Genomic DNA, 25,284 nt, shown 5'->3' on the forward strand with positions numbered 1-25,284 from the left:
TCCAGCAGCCCCAGAAGCAGTTCCTAAACCAGCCAGAGGTTTTGCATGGTGCCCACTAACCTGCATGTTGTCCTGCAGGCTCTGACCCACACGCTCCCACCCTCGAACCTTCCATTCCTTGTTCCTCCCCACCCCCCCGGGGGGGCCAGCATTCCGTAAACCCAATTCTCACAGGACCCACCCCACTGAGTGAGCTCTGAAGCCGAGCTTCACATTGCACCCCACCCCCTCCACCCACACAGCTGAGCTCACCAGGGCCGGCCTCTTTTGCAACTTTCCCAAGTCTGTGCATGAGAGGGAGAGGAAGGAAACAGAAGTCGCTTGGCCTCAACAAGCTGTTCTGATCCAAAGCCTTTTTCCTCTGAACCGGCTGAGAACTTTGCTCTACGAGGAGACCCCCGGACTCAGAGAGAACGCCGCCTGCCCTCGGAGGCCGGATGCTAAGCAGCCACAGAGGTAAGTGCCCTGGAAGTTTTTTTCGGTTCTTCTGTCTGCCCAGCAATCCCCAGAGCTACTGGGGTTTGGGGGTGGTGGGGGGGGAGTAGAGGCAAGCCATGTAAGGATGAGGCTTAGAATCTGGCAGCTGCAGGGCTTAGATCCAACCCCAAGACCCCCCACGCCAGAGAAACATCTAGGGCATGGCAGCAAGCCAGGCAGAAAGGACTTCCCCGCCCAGCCCAGGGAGCTGGGGCCCGGCTCAGGGCTCTGCATCAGTCTCAGCAGGAGGACACAGCTGCTGGCTCAGCTGAGGAGGGCAGCTAACGCCCTGGGTAGGCTTGCCACATGAACAGGGTACCTTCTTGGGTGGAACCTTCTGGCCAAAGGGTCTCATCGGGGAAGGAGGATCTCCTAGAGTAGGAAAGTGTCCCTCTTGTTCTAAATCATAAATGTCTCCTGGCACGGCTCTGCAATGCTCAGCAAGCAATGAACAGAGTTGGACAGATCTGGGTTCTAGTCTCAGCTTGCCACTAATTAGTTGTTCTTGGCTCAGGAACCCACTGGACTATGCTGGCATTTTGTAAACTGCCAAGTGCCCTATAATTGCTAGGCATTATGCATTAATAAAAATAATTTCTTTGAGCTTGTCAATCGATGCCCCAACACACAAGATAGAGATAATAAGTAGTCTGTAGCCTCAGACCTACATAGTGCTGATGAGTAGGCACATAGTACATGTGCTGGATGGATGGACACATGGACGGACCGATGGCTGGATAGACGGGGATGAATGAATGACTACTGGAGATTCAATATTCCCAGCATGGGTCAGGCTCTATGGAGGGATAGAGAAGTGGGAGGCAGTGTCCTGTTCTCTGGGCACTGCCATTCTACTTAGGGAGACAGGACTACTACTTCCAAAGAACTTAAAGAACACGAGCAAGCGCTGAACCTCCTGAAACCAGGGCTGTGGGTGCACTTCCTCCAGGGAGCAGGTCTAGACCTGCTGGGATTTAGGAGGGTAAGGCAGACTCGTGAGCCTTCGCTCAAGGCAATAAAGCTTTCACTCCATAGATAGCTTCTTTTCAAAGACAAACTTTATTCCCATGATTGTAAATCCCATTATTTTTAGGGTGGATATATTTACCATTTTCCAAGATGTGGGAGCAGGGAGGGGAGGCACTGAAAGTGGAGTAAGGTAGTAGGAGCAAGGTGGGGAGACCGCCTGCTTCAGAATTCCCATCTGCCCCTGCTCACTGGCCTCCTAGTCGGCAGAAATGACACCTCACCCAACACCAGCAAGGCAGAAAATTGTACCTGGGTCCTGGTTGGGGCCAGTGGGGTAGGGAGAGAAGGGAAGTGAGAAGGTAAGAGCAGAGCAGATCCAAGAGTCCTTGTAAGACTGGCCCCGAGCCCTAGGGCTGTCGTTGCGGTGGGGGGGGGGGGGGGGTCAACCCAGTCTTTCTTGCTCCCCAGGGACTGAGCTACACCGTAGCTTTGGCGGGTGGGCAGGACCAGGGCTCCAGGCTTAGAAGGACTGCCAGGCAAGAAGGGGAGACGAGTTAGTCACATGCCGTGGACAGTGAGTCGCCTGCACATTTTGCTCTGGGTGGACCGGGGCTGGCTGAAGGCAGGGCCCTGCCTTCCAAGCCTGCTTTTCCCTGTTATTTAACAGTGGAAGGTGATGACTCAGCCTGGCCTCTAGGAGGATGCCCAGGTTTGAAGCATCCGAGGCAGCTGAGTGAGTGGGAGGAGGCTCAAAAGGGCAGCTGTTGCCAAAGTCCGGCCAAGAGCAGAGCCCAGAGGACATGGGAAGGGACTCAGCTACGTCTGAAATCTGCACATGCCTCCTTGGTGAGCCCAACCAGTGTCTTCTTCCAAGATGCCTTCCCTCACCAATGACATGGTCCTGGTCACCCTCCTGTTGCTGCTAGTTATCCTGGGTGCAAGGACCAGGCTATTTTAAATAGCAAGCTCAGCAAATATCTGCAGTGGCAGAATACTTTAAGGACACATCCAGGGAAGGGGCCTGGGGGCAGGAGGCGGTGGGGATGGGGAAAGGGAGCTCAGAGTCAAAGCCAAGGTGAGTCACAAGGGTCTGAAGAAGAAAAGACTCAAGAAAAACTCAAGAAGCCTTGAAACCTCAGAAGGCCTGGCATGTGGCAGAGGGATTGAGCATGCTTTATGTGGCCCCAGGAGAAATCCACAGCTAGTGGAAGGAAGGAGCTCTATGGGGGCAGGTCTAGCTCTGCCTTCCATGATATGGTCAAGATGGCTCAAGCATTGGGTGGGGGTTAGACTAGATCATCTTTGAGGTCCCTCTACAGTGCGCTGGAGCTGGCTCCACACTGCTAGCTTGAAACCAGCCGTGGTGGGAGTATCTACACCGCAGAAGGGTCTATGGCCATACCACCCTGAACGCGCCCGATCTCGTCTACACCGCAGAAGGTGGCAGGTGCTACAGACCCGGTCTCTGCCACCACCCCCATCCCATGCAATTGTTAACCATTTAGCTGGGTCTTCCCCAGTTGGGGGAGCCTGTGCTCTAAAAAATGACGCATGCCACCTTGCAGAATAAGCTACAGCCATGAGCCATGTCTGTTTCACCCACATGGGAACACACTCACCAAGGTCAAGCAATTCACCCAAGATCACGAATGTATGGAGAATTCTGACTCCAAAACTCGTGATCAATCCCTGCTACTAGAGGACCTCCCTCTTCTGCCCCAGACACAAAAGTAATTTGTCTTGTCAAGAAGTCACACTCAGGGGCGCCTGGGGGGCTCAGACGGTTAAGCGTCTGCCTTCGGCTCAGGTCATGATCCCGGGGTCCTGGGATGGAGCCCCACATCGGGCTCCTGGCTCAGCGGGGAGCCTGCTTCTCCCTCTCCCTCTGCCTGCTGCTCCCCCTGCTTGTGCTCTCTCTCTCTCTCTGTCAAATAAAAAATTTTTTAAAAATCTTTAAAAATAAATAAAGAAAGAAAGAAGTCACACTCAGATGACTTTGGGCTGCCATCCACCCATGTGCTCTTTTTAAAGAAATTTTAAGGTTTTATATTTGATAATGTTTAATTACAGTAACACTGAGCCTTGTGTAACAAATTTTAAAACAAGACATATATAAAATAAAACAATAGCTCCTAGCTTCTCATCTACCTTCCCCCAGCTCCTATTATTCATTTAGTGTGTCTCTCTCCATAGCTTTCTGTATATACAGGACAAGCACAAATATAATACTAAATATATGGTCAACACATGTGAGGTTGTTGTTTTTATACAATTGAGATCACACTATACAAAATGTTCAGGGATGTTCTTTTTTACTTAAATTGTTATCATATTTTTCTACTTCATTACTTCACTCTTCTTAAAACCGCCTACTATTCCAAAGTCTGAATGGATCATAATTTATGTAGAGACTCTCTTATCAATGGGCACTGGGTCACAACAATGTTCTCCAGCAATCATCTTTGTATAAAGGTATGTTTGAGCATAGGTACGTTTCTGCAGGATAGATTTCTAAAATTAGAATCTGGGGTATTACATTTTGATATTGTCAATTTCCCTCCAAAAAAGGCCATGCTTTTCGTAGTCTATCAACCATATACAATAGCCCTTCCCCTGTACATTTGCTGACACTAAATGTTACCATCAGTCTTCTTAATTTTTGCCACTCTCTGGCAGGTAAAAAAAAATGGTATTTTTAAATTTTGTACGTCTGTAAAAATGAGTAAGTTTGAGTATCCTTTCAGAGCTTACTACTTATCATTCATAAGACTTCTGTTGGTTGCTTATTCATATTCCTTGCCCACTTTTATGTTGTATGTTATCTTTGATTACATGTTGGGAGCTTCCCAGGTAGTGCATATTGATCCTCTGTTACACACACACACTGTCTACCTCCCCCGCCCTCACCCCCAACTTCCCCTTCGTAAGCACACCAGCTTCGCTGCCCCACGTCAAGCCCACACCACCCAGCCCTGCGCCTCTCTGACAGGGGCACTGAGTGGCAGGGGTGTGATCCTTGTTCTAGTCTTATGGAAGACAATAGAATGAGCAGGTAGGCCTGGATTCCCAGTCCAGGCCCTACCATTTATAGGCTGTGTTTTTAGAGAGAAACTACCTCCCGTCTCTAAACACCTGTATTCTCAGCGGTAAAATAGAGACCAACAGTGTTGGTCCCGCAAGCTCCTTTTGTGTGTTAATAATAGTCATAAAAAGGACGCCTGGGTGGCTCAGTCGTTAGGCGTCTGCCTTCGGCTCAGGTCATGATCCCAGGGTCCTGGGATCGAGCCCCACATCGGGCTCCCTGCCCAACAGGGAGTCGGCTTCTCCCTCTGCCTGCCACTCCCCCGCTTGTGCTCTCTCTTGCTCTCCCTCTCTCTCTGGCAACTAAATAAATAAAATCTTTAAAAAAAAAAAAAAGAACAAGGAAATTTTAAAATTTAAAAAAAAAAAAAAGGTCAGAAAAGAGCTAACATTTCTTGAACCTTTAATGTGGGCCAGTAAATGTATTACAATAATGTAGCATATGTATTCTAATAATGTATTCACTCATTTAACCTCACAATGAGATGCATATTTGAATTTGCATATTCACAAAATCCTCAACACAGTGCCAGGCTAACAGCGTAGAGTGGGAGCACAGACGTGTCCAACGTGGAGGCATGGCCCTATCACAGCGCATGAACACACTGCCCTCCAAGTAAGCACGCCGAGTCTTGACCCTGGTGGTCAGGGCTCACACAACAGCTCTTGTTCGGCAGACCTGTTCCCTCTGCTCCCATTTGTACCTCTTGTCCCTTTGGCTGCTTTTCTCTCCATCTCCTCCAGCTCTGCTAGGGTTTTGTTGGGGCACAACACACCCAAGCCCAGGGCCCCAGATCCTATGCATGCAGATTCTATGGGTCCAAACTCAGGAGGGCAGGAGGCAACGTGGCAGAGGAGCTTCTCTGGCCTTCAGTTCAAACCCTGGCTCGTCCACGTACTACCTGGATGGCCTTGGATGAGTTATGAGTGATGCGGCTTCTCGGAGTCTCAAGGACTCACCTCACAGGACTCTTGGGAGGATTCCCTGGGCTCTACGAGAACGCAGAGCAGCCCCTGCGGGTGTTCTGCCGGTGCTACTTCCTTTCCCTCTGTCCCCACCTCCCTGTAGTTCTGACTCCCTTTCTAAGGCACTGTATTAGCTTTTGAAGCTAAGTTAGCATCTTGTACCAAAGCCTTTAGGAAAGAGCTCGGCATGGCTCCCACTCCCCTTCTGGGGTCCTAACTGGTACTTGGAGACATGCTGCGTTTTTGAGGCTTCTGAGACGTTTCTCCCTTCGGTGGCTTCCCTCTGGGCGGTGACACCCATTACAAAATGCCACCCTAACTAACACTTGGAATTACCTTTGTCTGTCTGTCTGGAGCATAGGGAATGTTTGCTGCAAGAATGAAGGAATGAATGGATGGACAGAATCCTCGGTCTGATCCCCACGACCCATCTTAAAACTTGCTTCTTCTCCCTGCTTTCCTAACTCCATAGCCTTCCCCTCACCCTTCCCCGAAGCAAATCATCCACCTTCTCCATTCACCTGTTCCCAGAGTTTTGATTACTTCATCCCCTCCCTCTGAAATATCACCCCCTAACCACAAGTCTTGTTTCTTCAGGGCCCAGTTGGATTGCTGGCTTCTCTCCCCACCTGCAAATTCCCACAGCACTTTCTCTGTGCTCCTGTTGGGATGCTTTACACCTTCTCTCTGGTGTCATCACTCAGCCCTGTGCTTTCTCCCAAGTTCTTATTGGTTCCATCTTTGTGCTCCTCCCTGTGTCTAGTGCAAAAGCAGGGCTTTGCAATGCAGTAGACATGTAGGTCTTTTTGGAATGACTGTCATGGATCACCAAGACCTGTTGCCCACCATGCCAACCCAGCCCTCCTAGGTTATGGCAGAAGGTCCAGTGACACCAACTCTGGCTTTTGGGACAAGCTGCTCTGAGCAGAACCTCAAATCACCCTTGGGCCATTGCATGGCTCATGGAGAGTCACGAACAGCCCTCAGCCTCTGGGGGCTTTTGTTTGAGCTTTGCACTAACTAGGCACCCCCAGGCAAGGCTCTTGTGGCCAGTGAGTTACAGCTCCAGTAGATAAAGCATGTTTCAACCAGAAGGGACCTTGAGTCTTTGGGGCCCAACTTGTTCATTCTCTAGTTGGAGAGCCAAGACTCAGAAAGGGGAAGTAACTGGCCCAATGCCCCACAGTGGCAAAGTGAAAGAATGAGAACCAAAGCCTCAGGACATCCAGTGTAGAGCTTTTTCCAAGTACCAGGGGAATCTCAAGCTGGCTCTTTTAACACCTCAGCCAGGCAGAGTCAGATCAAGGTTTGCTCAGTATGCCTACCGAGTACATCCAAGGATAGGAGACTCAGGAGTTGGGAATTGTGTATACCTAAGTGTGCATGTAAAGGTAGAACCCAAAGAGCCAGTTAAGCAAACCCCCGCAACAGTTTTGCTTTAGCTTGTTAAAAAATAATAATAACTATCAATATGTGCATGTCTATAGAAAATGCACACACGCACGTATGTGTATTTCTCTTATAGGAACAATACCTGTTTGCCATGTTTGTTATTTAAAAAAAGGAACATACTAAAAATCACAGAGGACACATGTTAAATTGTGTAATTTCCTACCACCCAGAATTAACCACTTAAATTTGTTGTATATTTCTTTCTAACCCTTTTTCTATGTAAGTGGGAACTCATGTCCATATTTGGGGTGGTATTGTATATACAGTTTAGTGTCTTCTGTCTTTCATTTAGACCCCAGGAGGGCGCCTAGGTGGCTCCGTCAGTTAAGCGTCTGCCTTCGGCTCAGGTCATGATCCCAGGGTCCTGGGATCGAGCCCCGGGTCGGTCTCCCTGCTCAGTGGGGAGTCTGCTTCTCCCTCCCCCTTTGCCCCTCTCCACTGCTCATGCTCTCTCTCTCTCAAATAATAATTTTTTTTATTTTTTAAATAATTTTTAAAATTTTAAATAATTTAAAAATAATTGTTAAAAGCCTTTAGACCGTATGCATAAGCATTTCCCCACATTAATATAATATTCTCAAAAACTCAACATTAATAGTTCATTGTGTGCCATGATTTATTTACCCACTTCCTTGTTGTTGGATGTTTATAAATAATACTGTGCAGAACATTCTTGAACAAGAATCTTTGCCCGCATTTCAGATTATTTCCTTAGGACCAATTCCTAGAAATGGAGGGCAGGAACATTTTTAAGGCTGTCAATACTCGCTGCCAAGTAGCTTTCCAGAAACACATACCAGTTATACCCCCACCAGCTGCATTGGAGAAGAGCCTTTTGATTCTGTGATTGCAGCAACACCTCGGGCTGGGGGAGGGGCACTCTCCCATCCAAAGCCTCTCAGGCAGTCCTGACAATGGACCCTTGTCCTGCCCCCATCTCCTCTTCCCACACTGCCCTCCATCCCTGGCTCCAAGCTTGACTGTCCTCAAGGCCTCTGTTCAGTCCCGTCCATTCTTCTTGGCGCTCCAGGCCGCCTCCAAGAGCAGGGTTGGTAAAGCTAAAGGGTGAGCGATGTGCCTGTCCTGTGGGGCCACCACACTTCCAGCCTTGGGGAGGCCCCAAGAGGAAGTTGGAGGGGAGGTGGCGTAAAGGTTGCTGATCATCCATCTCTTTTGGAAAACAACCCCACCTGAGTCTGGGCCCAGAGCAGTGATCTGCACATCAAGGGAGGGAAAGCAGAGACCAGCCTGCAGAGGACTCTGGCTGCAGGGGACTCTGACCAGCATGCAGCTGACTTCTGTTTCCCTACAGGCTCTGAAGCCCCTCCATGAATCCCCGGAAGAAGGTGGACCTGAAGCTCATCATCATCGGAGCCCTGGGGTAAGCCAAGATCAGCTCGGGGTGTGGGGGTTGGGAAGCAGCCCCTACCCAAGAGTGGTGAGACCTCCTGAATATTTCCTACCTACCATGGGTCCCTTTCTGATTCAGAGTGGCACCAGGGAGGACATCCCACCCCCAGGAAGAGAGCTCAGATGGCAAAAGAGCCTGGGAGTCGGGCTGCCTGGTTTCTGCTTTATTTGGATGGGTCCCGGCTTCTAGAGTCCATTCCCTAATCCCTTGCTGCTCACTGTGGTCCTTGGACTGCACGTGTTAGAAATTCAGAATCTTGGAGAGATGGCAGCAAGAGGGGCATGGCAAGATCTGAGAATGGGGTGTGTGTGCGTGTGTGTGTGTGTGTACGTTGTTCACATGTGTCTGGGGATTTGTGCTCAGTGTAGGAAAGACTTCCCTCCTCCACCAATATGTGCACAAGACATTTTACGAGGACTACCAGACCACACTGGGGGCCAGCATCCTCTCCAAGATCATCATCCTGGACGACACAACTTTGAAGCTACAGGTAAGCAGCTCTGCCTTCCCCTCTTCCGCATGCATCCCTGAAAATCATCCCACATTCCCTAGCTAGCCATGCACACAGCAGTGTGCACCGGGAGCTACAAAGCTCTAGAGCAGAGATCAACAAACTTCAACTCATGGGCCGAATGTGGGCCACCACCTGTTTTTGTAAATAAAGTTTTATTGGAACACAGCCATGTCCACTGTTTACTTATGGTGACGGCTGCTTTCACACTACAATGGCAGAATTGAGTAGTTGCAACAGATGGTGTGGTCTGCAAAGCCTAAAATATTTACAATGTTGCCCTTTAAGAAAAAATTGCTGATCCCTGATCTGGGAAAAAAAAAAAAAAAGGACAAATCCAAGGGTTGGGAGACCCCACTCCTAGTCTCAGGTTCACTGGAAATCTTGGTAAGTGGCCTTGAGCAAGTCACTCCCAAGGTCCAAATCTACACAATGAGAATAACTGTGCCTGTCTTGATGACCCAGGGGAAAAATGAGAGTTCAGATGATAGTGCAAAGATGCTGTAGTGTACGTGGGCCACAGGGTTAAGATGCCCGTGGGTGAATGGACCACAAGCGCCTGTGCTGGGGCTGTCTGTTTCCTACCTGGGAAAGGAAACTTTGCCATCACATGACCCAGTTGGGCCCAACTCCAGGCACTCATCGCAGCCCGATGGGGTGGCTCTTCTTCCCCTCCAGATCTGGGACACGGGCGGACAGGAGCGGTTTCGCTCCATGGTGTCCACATTCTACAAAGGCTCCGATGGCTGCATCCTGGCTTTCGATGTCACCGACCTAGAGTCCTTTGAAGCGCTGGATACCTGGCGGGGTGATGTTCTGGCCAAAACTATTCCAATGGAGCCATCCTACCCCATGGTGGTGCTGGGAAACAAGATCGATCTCGCAGACCGGCAGGTACCGTCCATACTTTTATTCAGTCCCCAAACGTTGGGTGAACACCTACTACACGCCAGGGCCTGTGGTAAAGCCCACACAGAGAGCGGAATCAGACACAGTCCTTGCCTTAAGAATCTTGCAGTCTAGTAGTGGATACAGACACTCTAAAAGATGGTTATGATAAATGCAATGATAGAGATAGACCTTGGATATTTGGGGACTACAGTGAAAGGGCATCTACTCAAGCCCAGAATATAGAAAGGGCTTCCTAGGGGAGGTGGATTCAGCATGAGCAAAGGCAAGAAATAGCATGATGTGAGTGAAAGCAATTTTGTCTAGAGACAGGGAATGGAAGAATTAAGGCATCAGAGGAAGGCAGGTGGAATTTGAATTAACTTATAGAACAGTATTTCTACCCAGGGCCAGGCGGGGGATTGCAGTTATAAATTCTTGACTCTATTAATTTTCTGGGAATATATTTTATCAGCATGAGTGTATTCCAGATTATCTGGCTAACCACATGACAGCCGGTCTGCCCCGTAGCCATAGTGACCCCGCTCGTATAGGTGTTTACTGCTATAGTGGAATTGATTAGAGCTCTTTCCTTTTTGCGTACTAATGAAAAAACAATAGAGGTAGTCTTAATTTGTAAAAGATGCTCTTGTGCCAAATGAAGCTTAAATGACACCAAAAAGAGCCGTTTGAACAAGGTTGTCTTAGTGTTTCAAATAGAGAAAAGAAATGAGGAACTGAGCCATCATATTTGAGCTACATTTTCACAACGGTTCAAATAGAGAAAAGGATAGAACTGAGGCATCATTTGGAATGATGGATGGATGAATGGACAGACAGACAGATGGACAGGTTGGATGGATGGATGGATGGATGGATGGATGGGTGGATAGATGGGTGGATGATGGTGCTTCCAATGAAGCTACCACCATCATTAAGAAGAGCCTCCTGTTCAGAAAGAGATGAGTTTAGATGTGCTGAGTTTAAGGAACTTGTAGAACAACTAATTGGAGATGACAGTAGAATATACAAGAATAGAATATACAAGAATAAAACTTCAAAGGAGATGTCTGTGCCGGAAATAGAAATCTAGGCATCATCAATTCTATGGTCACTTCAGGTTTCAAATTCAGTGTCAACTCTCTAATTGCAAACATCCAGTCTCAGATAATAATCAAAGTCCTAAGTTCATTAAAAGGCAAGGTGTCTCCCTTTCTTTTTTCCACTTGGGGCAGTTACAGGTGAGAAACTATGGTCTAGGTGGAGGGAATGGTCCTTTGCATATCATTGCCAACTTTATGTGTCCACACTTCCTCCCCTTCTCTGGATAATTCTGGTTTCAGACCCTGTCAGAAATGAAGCAAGAGGGAGAAGTCAGGAGAGCAGGAAAATCCTTATTTGATGGGTACTGTCACAAGATAGTTTGTACTCTCTGGCCCCGGCAGGTATTTCAAGTTGTCTCTTCCATGGGTTACCTTTGGGTCCTTAAGAAGCCTCTACTGGAAGGATTTACTGTCCCTCCTATGACAAGCGTCTTGCATTTTCCTCCTCTCTCTCCTCATCTCCTGATTTTTCCTCCTCCACCCAACTGAGGGCACCACTTCCTGCAGGCAGCCCTCCTGATGAGATTTACAACAGCCCCAGGCTGGCTAGCTCTCTGGGGAGCCCCCATCTCCTTCACAAGGCTTGCCCTCGAATTCTGGCTCCCTTGTAGGGGCAAGGGTGATTGGTTCTCACTCTCTCTCTGTTCTCTCTCTGCCCTGTTGCCTTTTGCCTTAGATCCCTCGAAGGCATGTCAGGCACCTGTCCGTTGTATCCACCAAACTACAGGGGTCGTACGTTTAGCTTTTCAAGTGGCCTCCTTGAAGCCTTCTTTTTTTTTTTTTTTTTTTTTTTTTGGCTAGAGGTGAGGCTTTACCTATTCTCCCTCTTGCAGGAGGGGAAGGCATATACCCACAACACAGCTATTTCCAAAGAAATCCTTTCTAATCCTCCTTTCAATCCTTTTATATCCATGCTGTGAGTTTTAGAGCCATCTAACAATTTCTTGGTCATGAACCTTTGGAAATGGGCAAGGTCTTGGGGCGGTCTGTCTCCCAACCCACTTTATATCTGACATCCATCAAATTGTAGCGCCTCTGCTGAAACTTCCATTTTAACATCCTGCTTCATGAACCTGTAGGTCATAGGGTAGGAAGCTGAAGGATTCCAAGCCTGAGAGTCTGATTTTTTCTCAGTGAAATCAGAGGCACCAGCTTCTACTGAGCAGGAGGAGGAAGGGAACCAAGTAGAAGTCTCAGGAATCATGGTGAACCTTTGCCAGTTACTCTGGAGAGAAGTCAAGGACAAAGATAAGAACTGGTGGGTGACACTAGAGGCTCAGCTGAAGAAGGAGACCAGGAATTAAAGCTGGCGTCTGCAGGTTGCCTGTTTCTCCAGCAGCCACATGTGGGTGGAGAGCCAGGAACGAGGGACCTGGGACTAAGGTGTTTGCAGACAAGAGTAGCTGAAGAGTAGAGGTGTGGCGGCATGGACAAGCCACCAAAGAAAGAGAGCCAAGGGGAGGTTTGAAGGAGCAGACAGCTGCAGTGTCCAAGGCGGAAGGGCAGAGCAGAAGGAAGGAGGGCGGAAAGAGGTCGAAGGGAAGGAGACTGTGTCACAGAATGGGAGGCCAGATTCAATATTTGACGGAGGTCCTGAGTCAAGACCTGGGAAGAAGAGGCTGAAGTGGAGAGAAGATGCATTCTGTTGGAGGGGCAGGAGTTGTGAGGTTACCCTGAGAGGTGGGGGCCACGGGATGAGGATGACAACAAGCAGGATGGAAAGAGCAGGTGATGACTCCGAGGGGTGGAGGGGGGTCCATCCAAGCCTCAGGGGAGGGGCTTGGCTCTGCAGAGAGAGGAAGGAGAGAGACTTGAAAGAAGCCCAGTGAGGCCCCAGGCAAGCCCATCCCCATCTCTGGGGTCTGTGGTGAGTGACATACGGAGATAGCCCCCACTGGTGAGGGTGACAGGGGGAACAGAGACTCCAGGAAAAGCCAGGGCTCAGCCAAGCCGGGGAAGTGAGAGAGGACCCTGGAGGAGGGAGAGTGAGGGGAGTTTGTCTTTCTGCAGCAAGCCCCCCCACCCAAGGGCATGGCAGGGTGGGGGTGGGGGTGGGGGAGGTAGAGTAAGGACCAGAGGTGGGGAAGTGCTCAGCAATAATGAAATGAGGGCAGGGAAGTGGAGAGGAGGAACCATGAGTGAGGAGGCGTGAGGCTGGAAAGCCGCTGCCCTCCAGGGTCCCTTGTTTTGTCCCAGCTTAGCAGGGGGTTTGGGGAACAGAGAAGGCCAGCTGAGAGACGTGCTCTGGGCTCTCACTGGCACAGGGGTGAGTGGGTAAGAGCCGAGGGCCACCTGAAGGAGCGCCTTCTCGGGACTCAAAGCCATGCCCGCTGTGTGCCCCTGGTCAGCTCCAGTGTCCTCACGGGCGACCTGAGCCCGGACTCGGATTTCATGAGCCGGCCTGGGGGCGGGTGGCAGTACTGCCAGAAAGCAGCACGTGACGAGCCCAATACACCGAGGGGGTTGCTAGCCTCGCTCTCATTTCCCCCACGGGATGGGCTGAGAAAGCACGCAAGTTTTTCCCACTTCGTAAAAAGGAAATAAATATTTAAAACTATATTGCCAGATTTAGGATGAGGGGAAAGTTCTGGAAATGCGTGGGGGTGATACCCATCCATCCATACCCAACAGCGGGAATGTGCTTAATGCTACTGAACTGTGCACTTAAATATAGTTAAAATGGTAAATCTTATGTTTATGTATATGTTGTATACGTTACCACAATAAAATACATATATATGTGTGTATTATATATGTATGTATCATATATATGTATGTATTGTACATACATATATTTATCACCAGAATGATTTTAAAGAAATTATTGACTTTTTTAAAAAAATACCTATTCCTTCTATAGAAGGTCATAGTGGAAAAATATCAGTTTGATAGAACAGCTCTGCTAGCACCCATCCTACAAGGAATTTATTCACTGGAATGTGAATTCTTTGCTCTATGCTCAGGTAGGCAATTTCTAACTCATCACTGATCCATAACATGGGAATTGTATTTTCCGAAAATATTCTGTTATTTTTGGAGTGGTTTAAGATGTACGTGACTCACTGTTAACATTTATACAATTGATCATTTAAAATGCATAGGAGATGGAAAGGCATCATACATAAAATTATGCAAACTGAGCTAGATTTGTCAAACTTTTGGCCTCTGATGAACAAGCAAAATTGTAACAGAAGGAAAGCGTTAATAGTATATATTATCAGCCAAAAGCAAAATTAACCCAGGTAACGCTTTTAAAAATTTCTTATTTCCCAAGTCCCCAAGTAGCACACCCTGAATTTATTCCCACAGTCAGAGCCTAAAGTATAAAGAACTGTCATTTTATAAATAAAGAAAAGACAAGATGATTTAAACAATCATGAAACCGCAACAAGAACTGGAAGTGAATAGTGAAAGGGGCTGTCTGGGTGGCTTTCTTCCCAGGCCGGCTTGTGGAGGTTGAGTGGGGAAGGAGAAGGGGTGAATGAAAAGAAGGTTAATTTTTTTTTAAGGTTTTTTTTTTGTTTTTTTTTTTTTTTGAGAAAGAGAAAGAGCACGAGTGAGTTAGAGGCAGGGGGAGAAGCGGACTCCCCTCTGAGCAGGGAGCCCGATGCAGGACTCAATCCCAGGACCCTGGGATCATGACCTGAGCCGAAGGCAGAAGCTTAACCGACTGAGCCACCCAGGAGCCCCAAGAAGGTTAATTTACAGCATAATCTCAACGGACATTTTGGAGCATGTATTTAACCATTCCATATAAACCCAGCAGAGAAAGATCAGGGGCAAGTGAGAGAAAACGCCCGTCACAAGCGGGCACCAGACAGACCCCCGTCACTGTCCAGTGGGAGGGAACAGAGCTGAGCTGCGCTGAGTGGGTCGCTGCTGCAGCCTTGTCCTCCCAGCTCTGTTGTTGGGTTCCGCGGGCACTGATTCTGCTTCTCACGCCACGAAATATAAAAGATCTCCCTACATCCTGGAGAAGGGGAGGCCTTGACGTCTTTTCACTTGACCTCAGTTTTTACTGCAACTCCTGTGCATGCTCATCACCTGGTGGGGGCGGGGGTTGGGCGGGGGGTGGATAGAGAGAAGGTGGGCAGGAAGGCACTGTAAGAGGTAAGTCCCGTCCTCCCACTGGAGGATTTTAAAAGGTAGGAAGCCCTTTCCATTCCTAAGGTGCCATCCAGGTACAACGGTGAGTTCCTAATGCTTATTTATTTGTGGTTACTGGTGAGGACAGTACGAAGCACCAGCCGCCCTTGCTTGACCCTTCCTCCAAAGAGTTCAGAATGTTCCTGAACTGTGAGCCTTCTTGGTTGCTCACCAGGCCTTGGGCATCCCTGCTCCACGGAAGGAAGCAGTCCTGGCCAATTCTGGGGCCCTCCCCCTAAAGGCAGGAGGGTCTTAGAGATCAGAGGCCAAGACCAAGGCCTAGGGTTTCCCCCCAGGACCTGGCCATGGGGTGTGGATGTGTCAGCTAGCCCCCCAAAAGACAGGCTGCTTAGCTGAACTCAGGCTGCACCCTCCAGTCTCAGGTGGCGAGCTTCCCAATGCCGGGCCAATGCTGGTGTCACTGGGAGAGAAAACTGTGAGCCCCTGGTGCTGCCGCCAGGCCTGAGACCAGGGAAGCAAGGACCAAAGAGACAGGGGACAGGGATGCTTCCTTTAATCCCAAAGAGACAGTCATTCCTAGAACCTGCAGGAGTGAGGGAGGCAATCTGATTTCCCCCTGGCTGCGCTGTCCTCTGGGAGAGAGGCAGAATGTCCTTTGTCCATGATAAAAACCCTGGCTCCCTTAAGTAAAATGAAATCATGGTTACAAAGGATCAAGCACAGCAATGTTCGATATATGGCCATTTCCTCCTCCCGGAAATAATTAATTAGTCATTAAACTGAATGGCTCCAATTGTCTTTGGAAGTAACTCGCGGGACTGCCAGGTGCTTTCCAAACCAACACGCTCAAACTCTGATCGGCCGTTTGCAGTCGGGTGGAGATGTACTCATTCTCCCCGCACTGAGTGGCCCATGGTGCCAGGTCAAGAGCTGAAAAGACCCTGAGCCTGAGCTCAAGGAGCCAGTGGTCTAGTGGGGGAGGCAGCTGGGCGGAGTCCTCATGCGGTGCCCTGCAGAGGGCAGCCCCGATGCCACCGGCACACTGAGCTGGGCTGCATTGCCGCTCTGCCTTCTCAGCTGTGTGGCCTGAGGCAAGTTGCTAGACCCCTCTGAGCCTCAATGTTCTTACCTATAAAGTGGAGCTATTAAGACCCATCTCAGGGGCCACCTGAGTGGCTCAGTTGGTTAAACGACTGCCTTCGGCTCAGGTCATGATCCCGGAGTCCCGGGATCGAGTCCCGCACCGGGCTCCTTGCTCGGCAGGGAGTCTGCTTCTTCCTCTGACCCTACCCCCTCTTGTGCTCTCTCTCTCAAATTAAAAAAAAAAAAAATCTTAAAAAAAAAAAAAGACCCATCTCACAGGGTCACTGGGGGGATTGAATGGATTAATATGACAAGATACCTAACTCAGTATCTGGCCCATAGAAGCAGCTTACCAACTGTTCCTAGGACTCTACCCTGGGGAAGAAGGGTTAGCAAGGACCTGAGTCTCTGCTCAGCAACAGACCTCCTGGGCACAGGCCCTAGTCAACCTGCTCAGGGGATGGAAGTCCTCCACCCTGACTAGCGTGTGTCACGTTCATCTCCTTTTGAAGGGACTGAAGAAGGAGCCAATGGCAGGAAGAAGTGCCTGCTTGTGCACTCACTCTCTCTCTCTCTCCCTGTCAAATAAATAAATAAAATCTTTAAAAAAAAAAAAAAAAGAATGCAGGTAAAATTTCGGAAACATGGAAGATTCTCAATAAATGGGAGTGGGGGGGAGATGGTGGGGATGTGACGGTGGGCAATACGATGATGGTGGGGATGGCGGCGGTGATGATACAGGGACAGTGATCATGTCTTCCCCTCATTCAGGTGCCCCCGGAGGTAGCCCAAGGCTGGTGTAAAGAGAAGGATATTCCCTACTTTGAAGTCAGTGCCAAGAATGACATCAATGTGGTACAAGCCTTCGAGATGCTGGCCAGTCGGGCTCTGTCCAGGGTGAGTGGCTATGGTGGCAAAACGGCCAGGGCTGCCCCCAAGGATGGGGAGCTCAGGAGCTTCCAGAGAACACACCGGGCGCAGGCAGGGCTGCGGGCAGGACAGGATTGCTCATCGTCTTCATTAGCTCCGGAATGGGCTCAGCAGTACTCTGATCCTGAGCCCCAGAAGGCCAGAAGTATAAAGCTCCCTTAGAGGGAAGAGTCGGTGGCCCTTCAGTCTGGCTGATCATCATCTATGGAGTTTCTAAAACATACGGTGCTGCACCTCGCCCCTGGACGTTCTAATGCAGTAAGGGTTTGAGAAATGATGATCTCGTTCAATCCTGGCTGGTGGGAGAGAAGCCCCACGGGGCCACGCATCTGTCCAAGTGCAAGATCAAGCCTGCAGGAGTTGCTGACATCCTCCAATCAGACAGCCGGGTAGCTGCGGGCCCTGTGTTGAGTGTATCATCTGCGCGGGGCAGAGTGCAAGGCTCGGGGCCCCTTGCTCTCTGGAGGCAGTCTGACAGGCCCACGTGTGGTCACAGTACAGGTGTACGCTGGGGAAGCGTTTGGTGGGGGACCTCAGAGGAGGGGCACGCAGCCCAACTGTGTGAGAGGAGGGGGGAGGACAGGAAGATCAGGGACGGCTGCCTGGAAGCGGTAGCAGGGTTTTCATCCCCTTCCAATATGGAGTCTGGAAACTCAGAAGAGGGTTCATGAGTGATCAGCACAGGGAAGGGATCAGCTTGTCTCATCATTCTGCCACATTTAATCAGGGTGGGCTTCTCAGAAGAGGGGAGAAGCTCATGGCAGCAATGATTTTGAATTGAGGAAAGGAGCACGGGAGATTGGGGGTTTCCCCTCTGTGGAGGTGCCTGCCGTCATTGTGGGGGACCGGCTGCCTGGCCCCGTGCTGCCCATGGCCCTGGAGAGAATGTTCCTTGGCCCTGCCTGTGGGCGTCCACCAGGGAGAGAGCCGGCAACCACCTCCAAGGGGCCGCCCGCCCGGGGAGAGGCCCCAAGCGTGCCATGCAGACCTCTCAGCACCTTCATTTCAGGGTTTGCCCCCGCCAGGCCGTTTTTATGCTTCCCCCCCAGCCCCCAGCCCTCGCTGCCTCAGGTTAAAGGGAAGCTGGGGGTGCCCGTCTCTAGCGCATGATCAAGAGGTGTGGTTTTATGACACTGTCTGCGATGTTGGCTCTGAAGCCCCAGAGAGCCTGCTCATGCCATTCCCCTGGAAAGCGGAGGAATGTTGTTTGACCTTGTATGGTGATCTGTGATAAATGGCCCTCCACAGACACGAGACAGTGATTTGCCAGACGATGAGTCACAGGGAAGCAACCTCAGCCCACAGCCCGTTTGTGTGTGGTCAGCATCTGCCCTTTCTGAAGAGGGAGTGCCCTTTATTCTTAAAGTTACATCTTTCCTGCTGTGTTAACTTTCTGGAGCTTTTCTACTGGTTCTGTTTTGGTGGTGGTTGTGGTCGTAGTTGTTGTTTTAATATCCCACTCGGTAAAAGAATGGCTTAGCAAGCCCAGGTCAGTCCCTCATGTCGACGGTGGAAATTTACTGATGAGAAGTCTGGAAGTCACAAGTATGGTGTCCACAGTCCGGCTGACCTACATTCGAATCCTGCCCTGGGGCTTTCAAGTAGACCCCCGGGCAAGTCGTTATGACTCCTCTGAGCCTCCGTTTCCTCATCTATAAAATGGAAATAATGCAATCCCAGAAACATTTATTGAGTTCTCAGGCTAGGGCTGGAGCTCCGGACCTCGGTGGCTCTGAGGTCAGGTAGAGGAGTAAGACATTCACAAACAGGCTGTCGTAGACGTAAGTGCCCCAGAGGGAGCAAAGTCAAGGCACGGAGATGACTCAGTGGCGGCTGGTGGAGAGGGTGGGTGAGGATGCTACCCAGAGAAGTGGTATGTGACTTGGGTGTTGAAAGACGATACGCAGTTTGCAACTGGACACGGGATGGGGGAAGGGGAGGCAGGAGAAGGACAGAGAGAAGGGCATGGCCAGAGGCCCAGGCACCAATCTGCAGGGCCCACGTGAGGAACCAACTGTGTGTCCGTCTGTAGAAGGAAACGTGGCATGAAGGGAAGCGGGGTATGGGGCAAGCGAGGAAGCCCACGAGGTCAGCAGCACAGATCAGGAAGGCCTGGAGAGCCCCAACCAGGACTCGGATTTCACGCCGCAGGGGCATACTGTCCGGACATCGCTGCTGCCCCCGAGGCATACGGGGGCTCACCCGGCACCTTGAAACCCCACCGGGCGTGTCCTTTACTCAGAAACTTGAAGGAGAAATATTTTCGCATTAAAACAAAGCAAACAAACTAGCAGAGCATAGAATGTAAAATTCACGTGGATGTTTAAGGCGAAACTGGATGTTGCCCATCTCTAGTTTAAGGTCAAACACGTTTTCAAAGACATTTTCTACAAAAGCTTTCCCCCTCCTTCCCAGGGAGGTAGTCGGAGTGTTTGAGAGGCAGATGTTGGGGGGGGGGCAGGGGAGGGAAGCCCCAGGCTGGGGCTCCAAAGCCTGGGACATCTGACGTTAAGTCCTGGCTCTTCCTCTTACTGTATGTCCTACAGCAAGTCATGCAGCCTCCCTCAGCCACCACTTGCCTCTCTTTAAGTACAAATAAGAATAATGGGGCTGTTGCAAGGGCCAAATAAAGCAATTCATTGTACAAGAAGGCATTAAACAAAAGGTAGCTGCTTTAGAACAGGAGCTCTGTATAAAGGCTTCTGGCAGGGGTGTTTCCTGCTTCATGGAGGATGGGCCCCAGGGGTGGATGAGAAGGCGCTGCAGCAGTCCAGGCATGAGAGAATGGAGATGGCAGGACAGGGTGGACTCAACAGACTTTGGAGGGGAGCCTCAGGGGTTGATGATGGTCGAATATAGGAGAGGAGGAACCAGGAGCTATTTAGGTCGATGACCAGGTTCCCAGCTTGGCTATCGGAGGCATGATTGAATAGAATGCTAGGGACCAAGCTAGGAGAGCAGGAACATCACAAGAGGAGAGGGTGATGCGGTCCATTGGGGCGCATGACACTCGTAGTCCCTCAAAACATCTGAGTTCTGCAGTGAACTCTGGTTGGAAAGAGTGATTTGTGAGTCCAGCACCAGAATAGGTCCTCAGCTAACATGCTGAAAGAAAAGATAGTAGGTAGTTACTTTAGTATCCCAATCTGGCCACTTTCAAGGAGGAGGGTACTTAGTTATTCCAAAATATGATTAAGAATGCCCTCATGATCCAAGAAGGGACACCACCTGCTTCAGGGGATCTGGGATGATGAGATTTTGCTCATCAAAATCCAGTTGGCACTCCATCCCTGCTGGGACCGGTCAGACCTGGTCCCTGTGGAGTGATCGGCAGCTTGGAGGCCCAGTTCCTTCAAAGCTAGCGAGACAAAGACGTAGTTGCCACGTCCAGGAGGGAAGCAGGCTGGCTGGCTAGCAGGTAAGCATGTTGAAATGATAGGACCTTTTTGAGGTCCTCCAGCTGCAGGATCGAAAGGCACCACAGAGGTGACCAGGCTTGAAAGGACAGACTGCAACAGTCAGTCACATCCCTTAGGCACATCAGGTGCGTGCGTGAGGACACTACTATGCGAATTTATAGCTAGATGCACACATCACCTAGAGGACCGGGGCCTGGAGGAAAGAATTACACAGGAGACCTAACTGTGGCCTGCCGGTTACTCGAAAGTTTTGTGGGAAATCTGAGGAGCCAGATGATGCCATGACGGGCCGAAATGGTGTCACAAATGGGAAGCACTCTGGTAACACGGACCCGTGGAGGCGTGACTATTATTGGGTGTAAGAAAGCTGGTGTGAAGACCTCAGGCTTTGCCAGTGTAATGAATGAGGAAGTTTCTCACACCTTCCAGAGGCAGCGTTCCATTTGAATCTAGAATAAAATGCGAAGGAGCTCAGAAAGCCCCGCTGCTCCTCGGGGCACTCCCAATCTCCTTCCCCGGGGGCTGGCGTTGTGGACGATGGCAGGGGTTTCTGGTCATGAGGGGCTCTGGGGTCCCAGCGGGGCCTTGGGTGGACGGGAGGGTGGGGCACACTCGCAGGTGTTGAACCAACAGGCCCTGCCTCCTGGGTCCAAAGACCCAATTAGGAAAGTTCCGGATCCCAGTCAAGGTCTCTGGCTTTCATGATGAGGGAGGGACCCGGAAAATACCAGACAATAAGAGAATCCTTCCAAAACCTCCCCCTCAGGCAGAGATGGCTCACTAGGTGTAGAGGGGGGCTTAGCCGGGGACGCTCTGCTCTTCCTCGGCCCTCGCTGGGAGGTTCAGAAATGTCAGGATTGTAACTACGTTCGTTCCGCGGTGTGAGGGGGCCCCGCACCCAGCAGGAGGGGCCAGCAGGAGGACTGGACACGCCCGGGCTGCAGAGCCTGGGGCCCGCACGCCAGGCTGGACGGTGCTGGCGAGAAGGAGCCGCTCGGCCCCATTTTCTCTCCTCAGACACGTCGGGTGGGACTCTGCTCTCTCAGGGTGAGAGCTAGGGAAGCCCTGGGGTGTCCTGGGTCAAGTGTGTAAGCAGTGGGGTTCCTCCCCAGCAGAGGGGGAGATCAATCTGGGGTGTGGGGACATCTCCAGAGAGACAGACCTTTTGCAGAGCCTACACTGCCCTCACCCCCCAGCACTAAGCCTTCCTGTAAAATTACTATTATATAAATTCTAATAACGCTAAATAATCTGTCTAGGGATCCTCAAGGCCCATCACGCAGGCCGACTAAGGCCCGCGAGACCCTACGTGGGAGGGCTGAGAAACAAGGGCTCTCAAGAAACAAACTATTTGGAAAAGGGCTGGATCCTGGCCCAGCACCATGAGCTCTGCACGTGAGCCGAAATGACCACTCAGTCTGGGGGTGACAGTGAGTCATGGGTCTCAGGAGCCAACATCATCAGGGTGCACCTCCTGGGAGCCAGGGCCATGGCATTAGAGCCGTGACATTCACCAGTGGGGACGGGTGCTGCTTGGGGCCACACCAAGGGGGTGAGAGGCACTCACCCGCCGAGTGAGTGCACACCCACCGGCTCGCACACTCACACACGCAATGCCAGCTGTGGGGGGCATGGACGCCTGAGCCCGGTGACCGGTGAGAGCCTGGCAGAGTAGAGAGACCTTTAAGAAGAGACCCTTTCACCCGCAAATCCATCTCCTGGAGGAAGGGCCCCCTTGCCCCATCCCACCCTCGCCTCTGAGCCAAGCGGGGTGGGTCCTGGGAGAGAAGTGGCCAGCTGGGTGGGGAGAGGCTTTCTCTGGACATCGCTGGGACCCAAGGGTTTGGGGAGGTGGGCAGAGAAGCAAATAGGGCCCGGCGGAAACGCTGAGTCTATTTTAGGGAGAACAGAGGCCATGAGAAGGGCAGAGGGTTGACGGGGCTTCTCCAGGTGCCCGGGCAGTGGTGGGGGGAGGCTGGGAGGTGGACGTGATGAAAGAAGGTTGGGGTGTGGGGGTGTTTGTGGGGAGAGGTCTCCAGCAGAAAGGAGGAGTGGGCTGTCATCATCTCTGCCTGAGGTCAGATGTCACCTCAGTTGCTCCCTCTGGAGAACGGAGAGTTGTGGGGCCTCGTTGGAGGTCAGGAGACTCATGCCGTCCACCCGCTCTGGGCTCCTGGGAAGAACCTGAGGAGGAGTTGAGGAAAGAAGAGGGTGGGGAAAACCAGTGCTCACCCCCCGGGGGCCTCAGCTTCCGAACAACACAATAGGGAGGGAACAAAAAGCCCAACCACCACCAGCCAGTAAGAGACAGAAGGCAGGTGAGGCTCTTTGCCCCTCAGGATGTGAACTCTGGCTTCTCTTTTCCTTCCCCAGTATCGAAGCATCTTAGAGAATTACCTCACAGACTCCATCAAGCTCTCATCAGAAGACCAGTCCAGGAGTAGATGTTGCTGATCATCCAGACTCCCGCCCTGGTGCTCAGCGAAGCCTGCCTGGGGCCTGGGCATCCCGGCCCCCACCAGCCCCCCACCTGCCCAAGCCCAGCCCCAGCAGCCTGGGCTCTGCGGCCAGAGCCCTCCACCCCCTCGAGTCTGTACTGGGTCCAGATCAGAGTGCAGCCCCTGCCTCGGGCTGAGTGTAGTGAGGACATGGCTGGGCCCTCAGGGGCCCCAGTGGAACCCAGAATGTCACAGCCAAATCTTGGCCCCAGAGGAGGCACAGTTCCCTCACTGGCTCCAGCCTTCCTGCCACCCGCCCTCCCCGAACACACCCCTGCTCCAGAACGCACATCTCTGCAGACGGCCAGGCCACTGTCTCCGGAGTCCTGTTCTACTCTCCTGTGAACGGGCCTTCCTTGCCCCCGCCACCACACACCCGCAAACCACAGCACAGCTTTGCAACAGGGCGCAGCTCAGGCTCCCTTGGTCACCAGGGCCAGAAGGTGAGGGCCTGGACCTCACGTGGGGGCCTGCCTCAACCCTTGGCGGCCACGGTTCAGGCCTGGAACGTCGCTCAGTCCCCTCCAAGGTATGGGACTGAGAGAGCCCAGGAAAAGCCACCAAGGACTGGCTCATTCCTCTCTGCTGAATGCTCAGATGACTCCTATAAATCTCTCTGAGCCTTGGCTTGCTCGTCGGTCAAATGAGGGTGGTATGTGCCCACCTCAGAATACATGATTTTGAGGACCAGAAGCTCTGCTTAAATCTCAGTTGCTGTCTTTGATACGCATTTATTTATTCCTTCAACAAGTGTTGTTGAGTGTCTACTATGTACAATGCACGGAGGTCTAGTGACAAATGAAATCAACAAGGACCCTGCTCTCCAGGACCCCACATTCTGATAAGGGAGAGAAGCCGTAGACACAGAATTGAAACAGATATTCTCAAATAGTAGATAAGCGTTTGAACAAAGCAAACAAGGAAATGGGATAGAAAGGGACAGGAACTGGGGTTGGTGCTGTTTCAGACAAAATGGTCCAGGAGGGCTTCCCTGAGGAGGTGTCAGTTGGCCCAAGGACTAGAGAATGAACAGACTACACTAGAGATCTAGACAAAGAGCATTCCAGGGAGAGGAGGCAGCAAGAGCCAAGGCCCTGAGGTGAGGACAAGCTTGCTGTGTTCCCGGAACAGTGAAAGGACATTTACACGGATACTCAAAGCTGCTGTCCCGTGACAAGCAAAGGGGACCCCGCCCCCCCCAGCTGCTCCCTGAGCCTCTGCTGACTGGCCACCAGAGGGCAGCAGTGCTCCTTCCCTTGCAGGCTGAGTGCCCAGCCGCGGAGGCGTCACACTTGAAGGGGGGTGCTTTTCTCTCTGTTTTGATCCTCAAAACTGGTCCTCAGGCTGTGGGCATGTTTAACCCTGTGAGATCTGTGGGGTAGGAGAATCCCAATTTCTTACGCCTAACAAGAAATGGGCAAAAACTGAAACATGAATGATTCAGGCAAGAAATCCACATCAGTGACAAATACTAGAATGAGGGGCCAGGAAAACTCATAGACTCCCTGTCCCTGCAGACTCTTGGGGCAATGGACAGCATAGACAGGGCCCAGCCTGAAGGGGGTGGACAAGATGACCGCTCAGAGGTTCCCAGGCCACATCAATGCCCGCCATGGAATTCTCCTGTCTCCACAGAAGTATTCTGCCCTGAGTTCCCAGCAGAGCTGGGATGTTAGCATAGGACTTCTGATGTCATCTGACTCTGAAGATACCCCCGGAGGTGGGGAATCCTGGGGGGGAGGGGTCAGCAGGAGAGTTTGGGGAGCCTCGTCTCCCCACCCAGCTGTGGAGTAAGGACTGGCTCATCCTGGGCAGTGGCATGGGTCTGGGAGCAAAGCACCATATGTGTGTCCTTCACGGGGGTGGCATTCTGCATGCCACACAGGCTCTGCTGGGAGCCCGTCCGACTGCGGACTGCAGGTATGGTGTGCAGGGGTGCATACACAACAGCTCGTGGCCCGCAGTGGACACATGACCTGTTTCTAAATGTGCACCACAAACAATAAAGGTGTCCTTCTTTACTGTTCTCCTTTTTGGTGTTTTGTTATTAAGTTTAAAAAACAAACAAGGGGCGCCTGGGTGGCTCAGTCGGTTAAGCGTCTGCCTTCGGCTCAGGTCATGATCCCAGGGTCCTGGGATCGAGCCCCGCATCGGGCTCCCTGCTCCGCGGGGAGTCTGCCTCTCCCTCTCGCTCCGCCTGCCACTCCCCCTGCTTGTGCTCTTTCTCTCTCTCAAATAAAGTTTTAAAAAAATAAAATAAAAGTGAAATAAAATAAAAAGCAAACAAACATGTTTCCATAGTTCAGAATTCAAAAGATACTAAAGAGAAGACAACAAAATTTCGGACTGGCTTACATAACAGGCAGGGCTCAGTGTGAAATGAAAATGC

At 51.1% G+C, this 25,284-nt stretch overlaps 1 protein-coding gene across 3 annotated transcripts; it reads left to right on the top strand.

Moving 5' to 3' along the window:
- The first annotated feature begins 282 nt into the window (after positions 1 to 282).
- RAB7B (RAB7B, member RAS oncogene family) lies at positions 283 to 24,890 on the top strand. 3 transcript variants are annotated; one of them, XM_032422276.1, is made up of 6 exons: positions 283 to 456; positions 8,258 to 8,326; positions 8,720 to 8,846; positions 9,546 to 9,761; positions 16,820 to 16,945; positions 22,771 to 24,890. In XM_032422276.1, exons 2-6 carry the CDS (start codon positions 8,274 to 8,276, stop codon positions 22,849 to 22,851), a joined length of 603 nt encoding a protein of 200 aa, XP_032278167.1. In that variant the 5' UTR covers positions 283 to 456; positions 8,258 to 8,273; the 3' UTR covers positions 22,852 to 24,890. The 3 variants fall into 3 exon arrangements, with proteins under 3 accessions (XP_032278167.1, XP_032278169.1, XP_032278168.1); XM_032422278.1 differs by lacking the exon at positions 283 to 456 and adding an exon at positions 7,909 to 7,993; XM_032422277.1 differs by lacking the exon at positions 283 to 456 and adding an exon at positions 7,928 to 8,010.
- Positions 24,891 to 25,284: the final 394 nt, after the last annotated feature.

The sequence above is a fragment of the Phoca vitulina genome, unplaced genomic scaffold, assembly GCF_004348235.1.
Source record: "Phoca vitulina isolate PV1807 unplaced genomic scaffold, GSC_HSeal_1.0 scaffold26, whole genome shotgun sequence".
NCBI lineage: Eukaryota > Metazoa > Chordata > Mammalia > Carnivora > Phocidae > Phoca > Phoca vitulina.

Bases quoted from the DNA above. Each gene is read 5' to 3' on its own strand.
- RAB7B (XM_032422276.1), top strand. From the start codon at position 8,274: ATGAATCCCCGGAAGAAGGTGGACCTGAAGCTCATCATCATCGGAGCC. The intron at 9,762-16,819 runs GTACCGTCCATA...CCCCTCATTCAG, and splicing joins TCGATCTCGCAGACCGGCAG to GTGCCCCCGGAGGTAGCCCA. The intron at 16,946-22,770 runs GTGAGTGGCTAT...TTCCTTCCCCAG, and splicing joins CCAGTCGGGCTCTGTCCAGG to TATCGAAGCATCTTAGAGAA.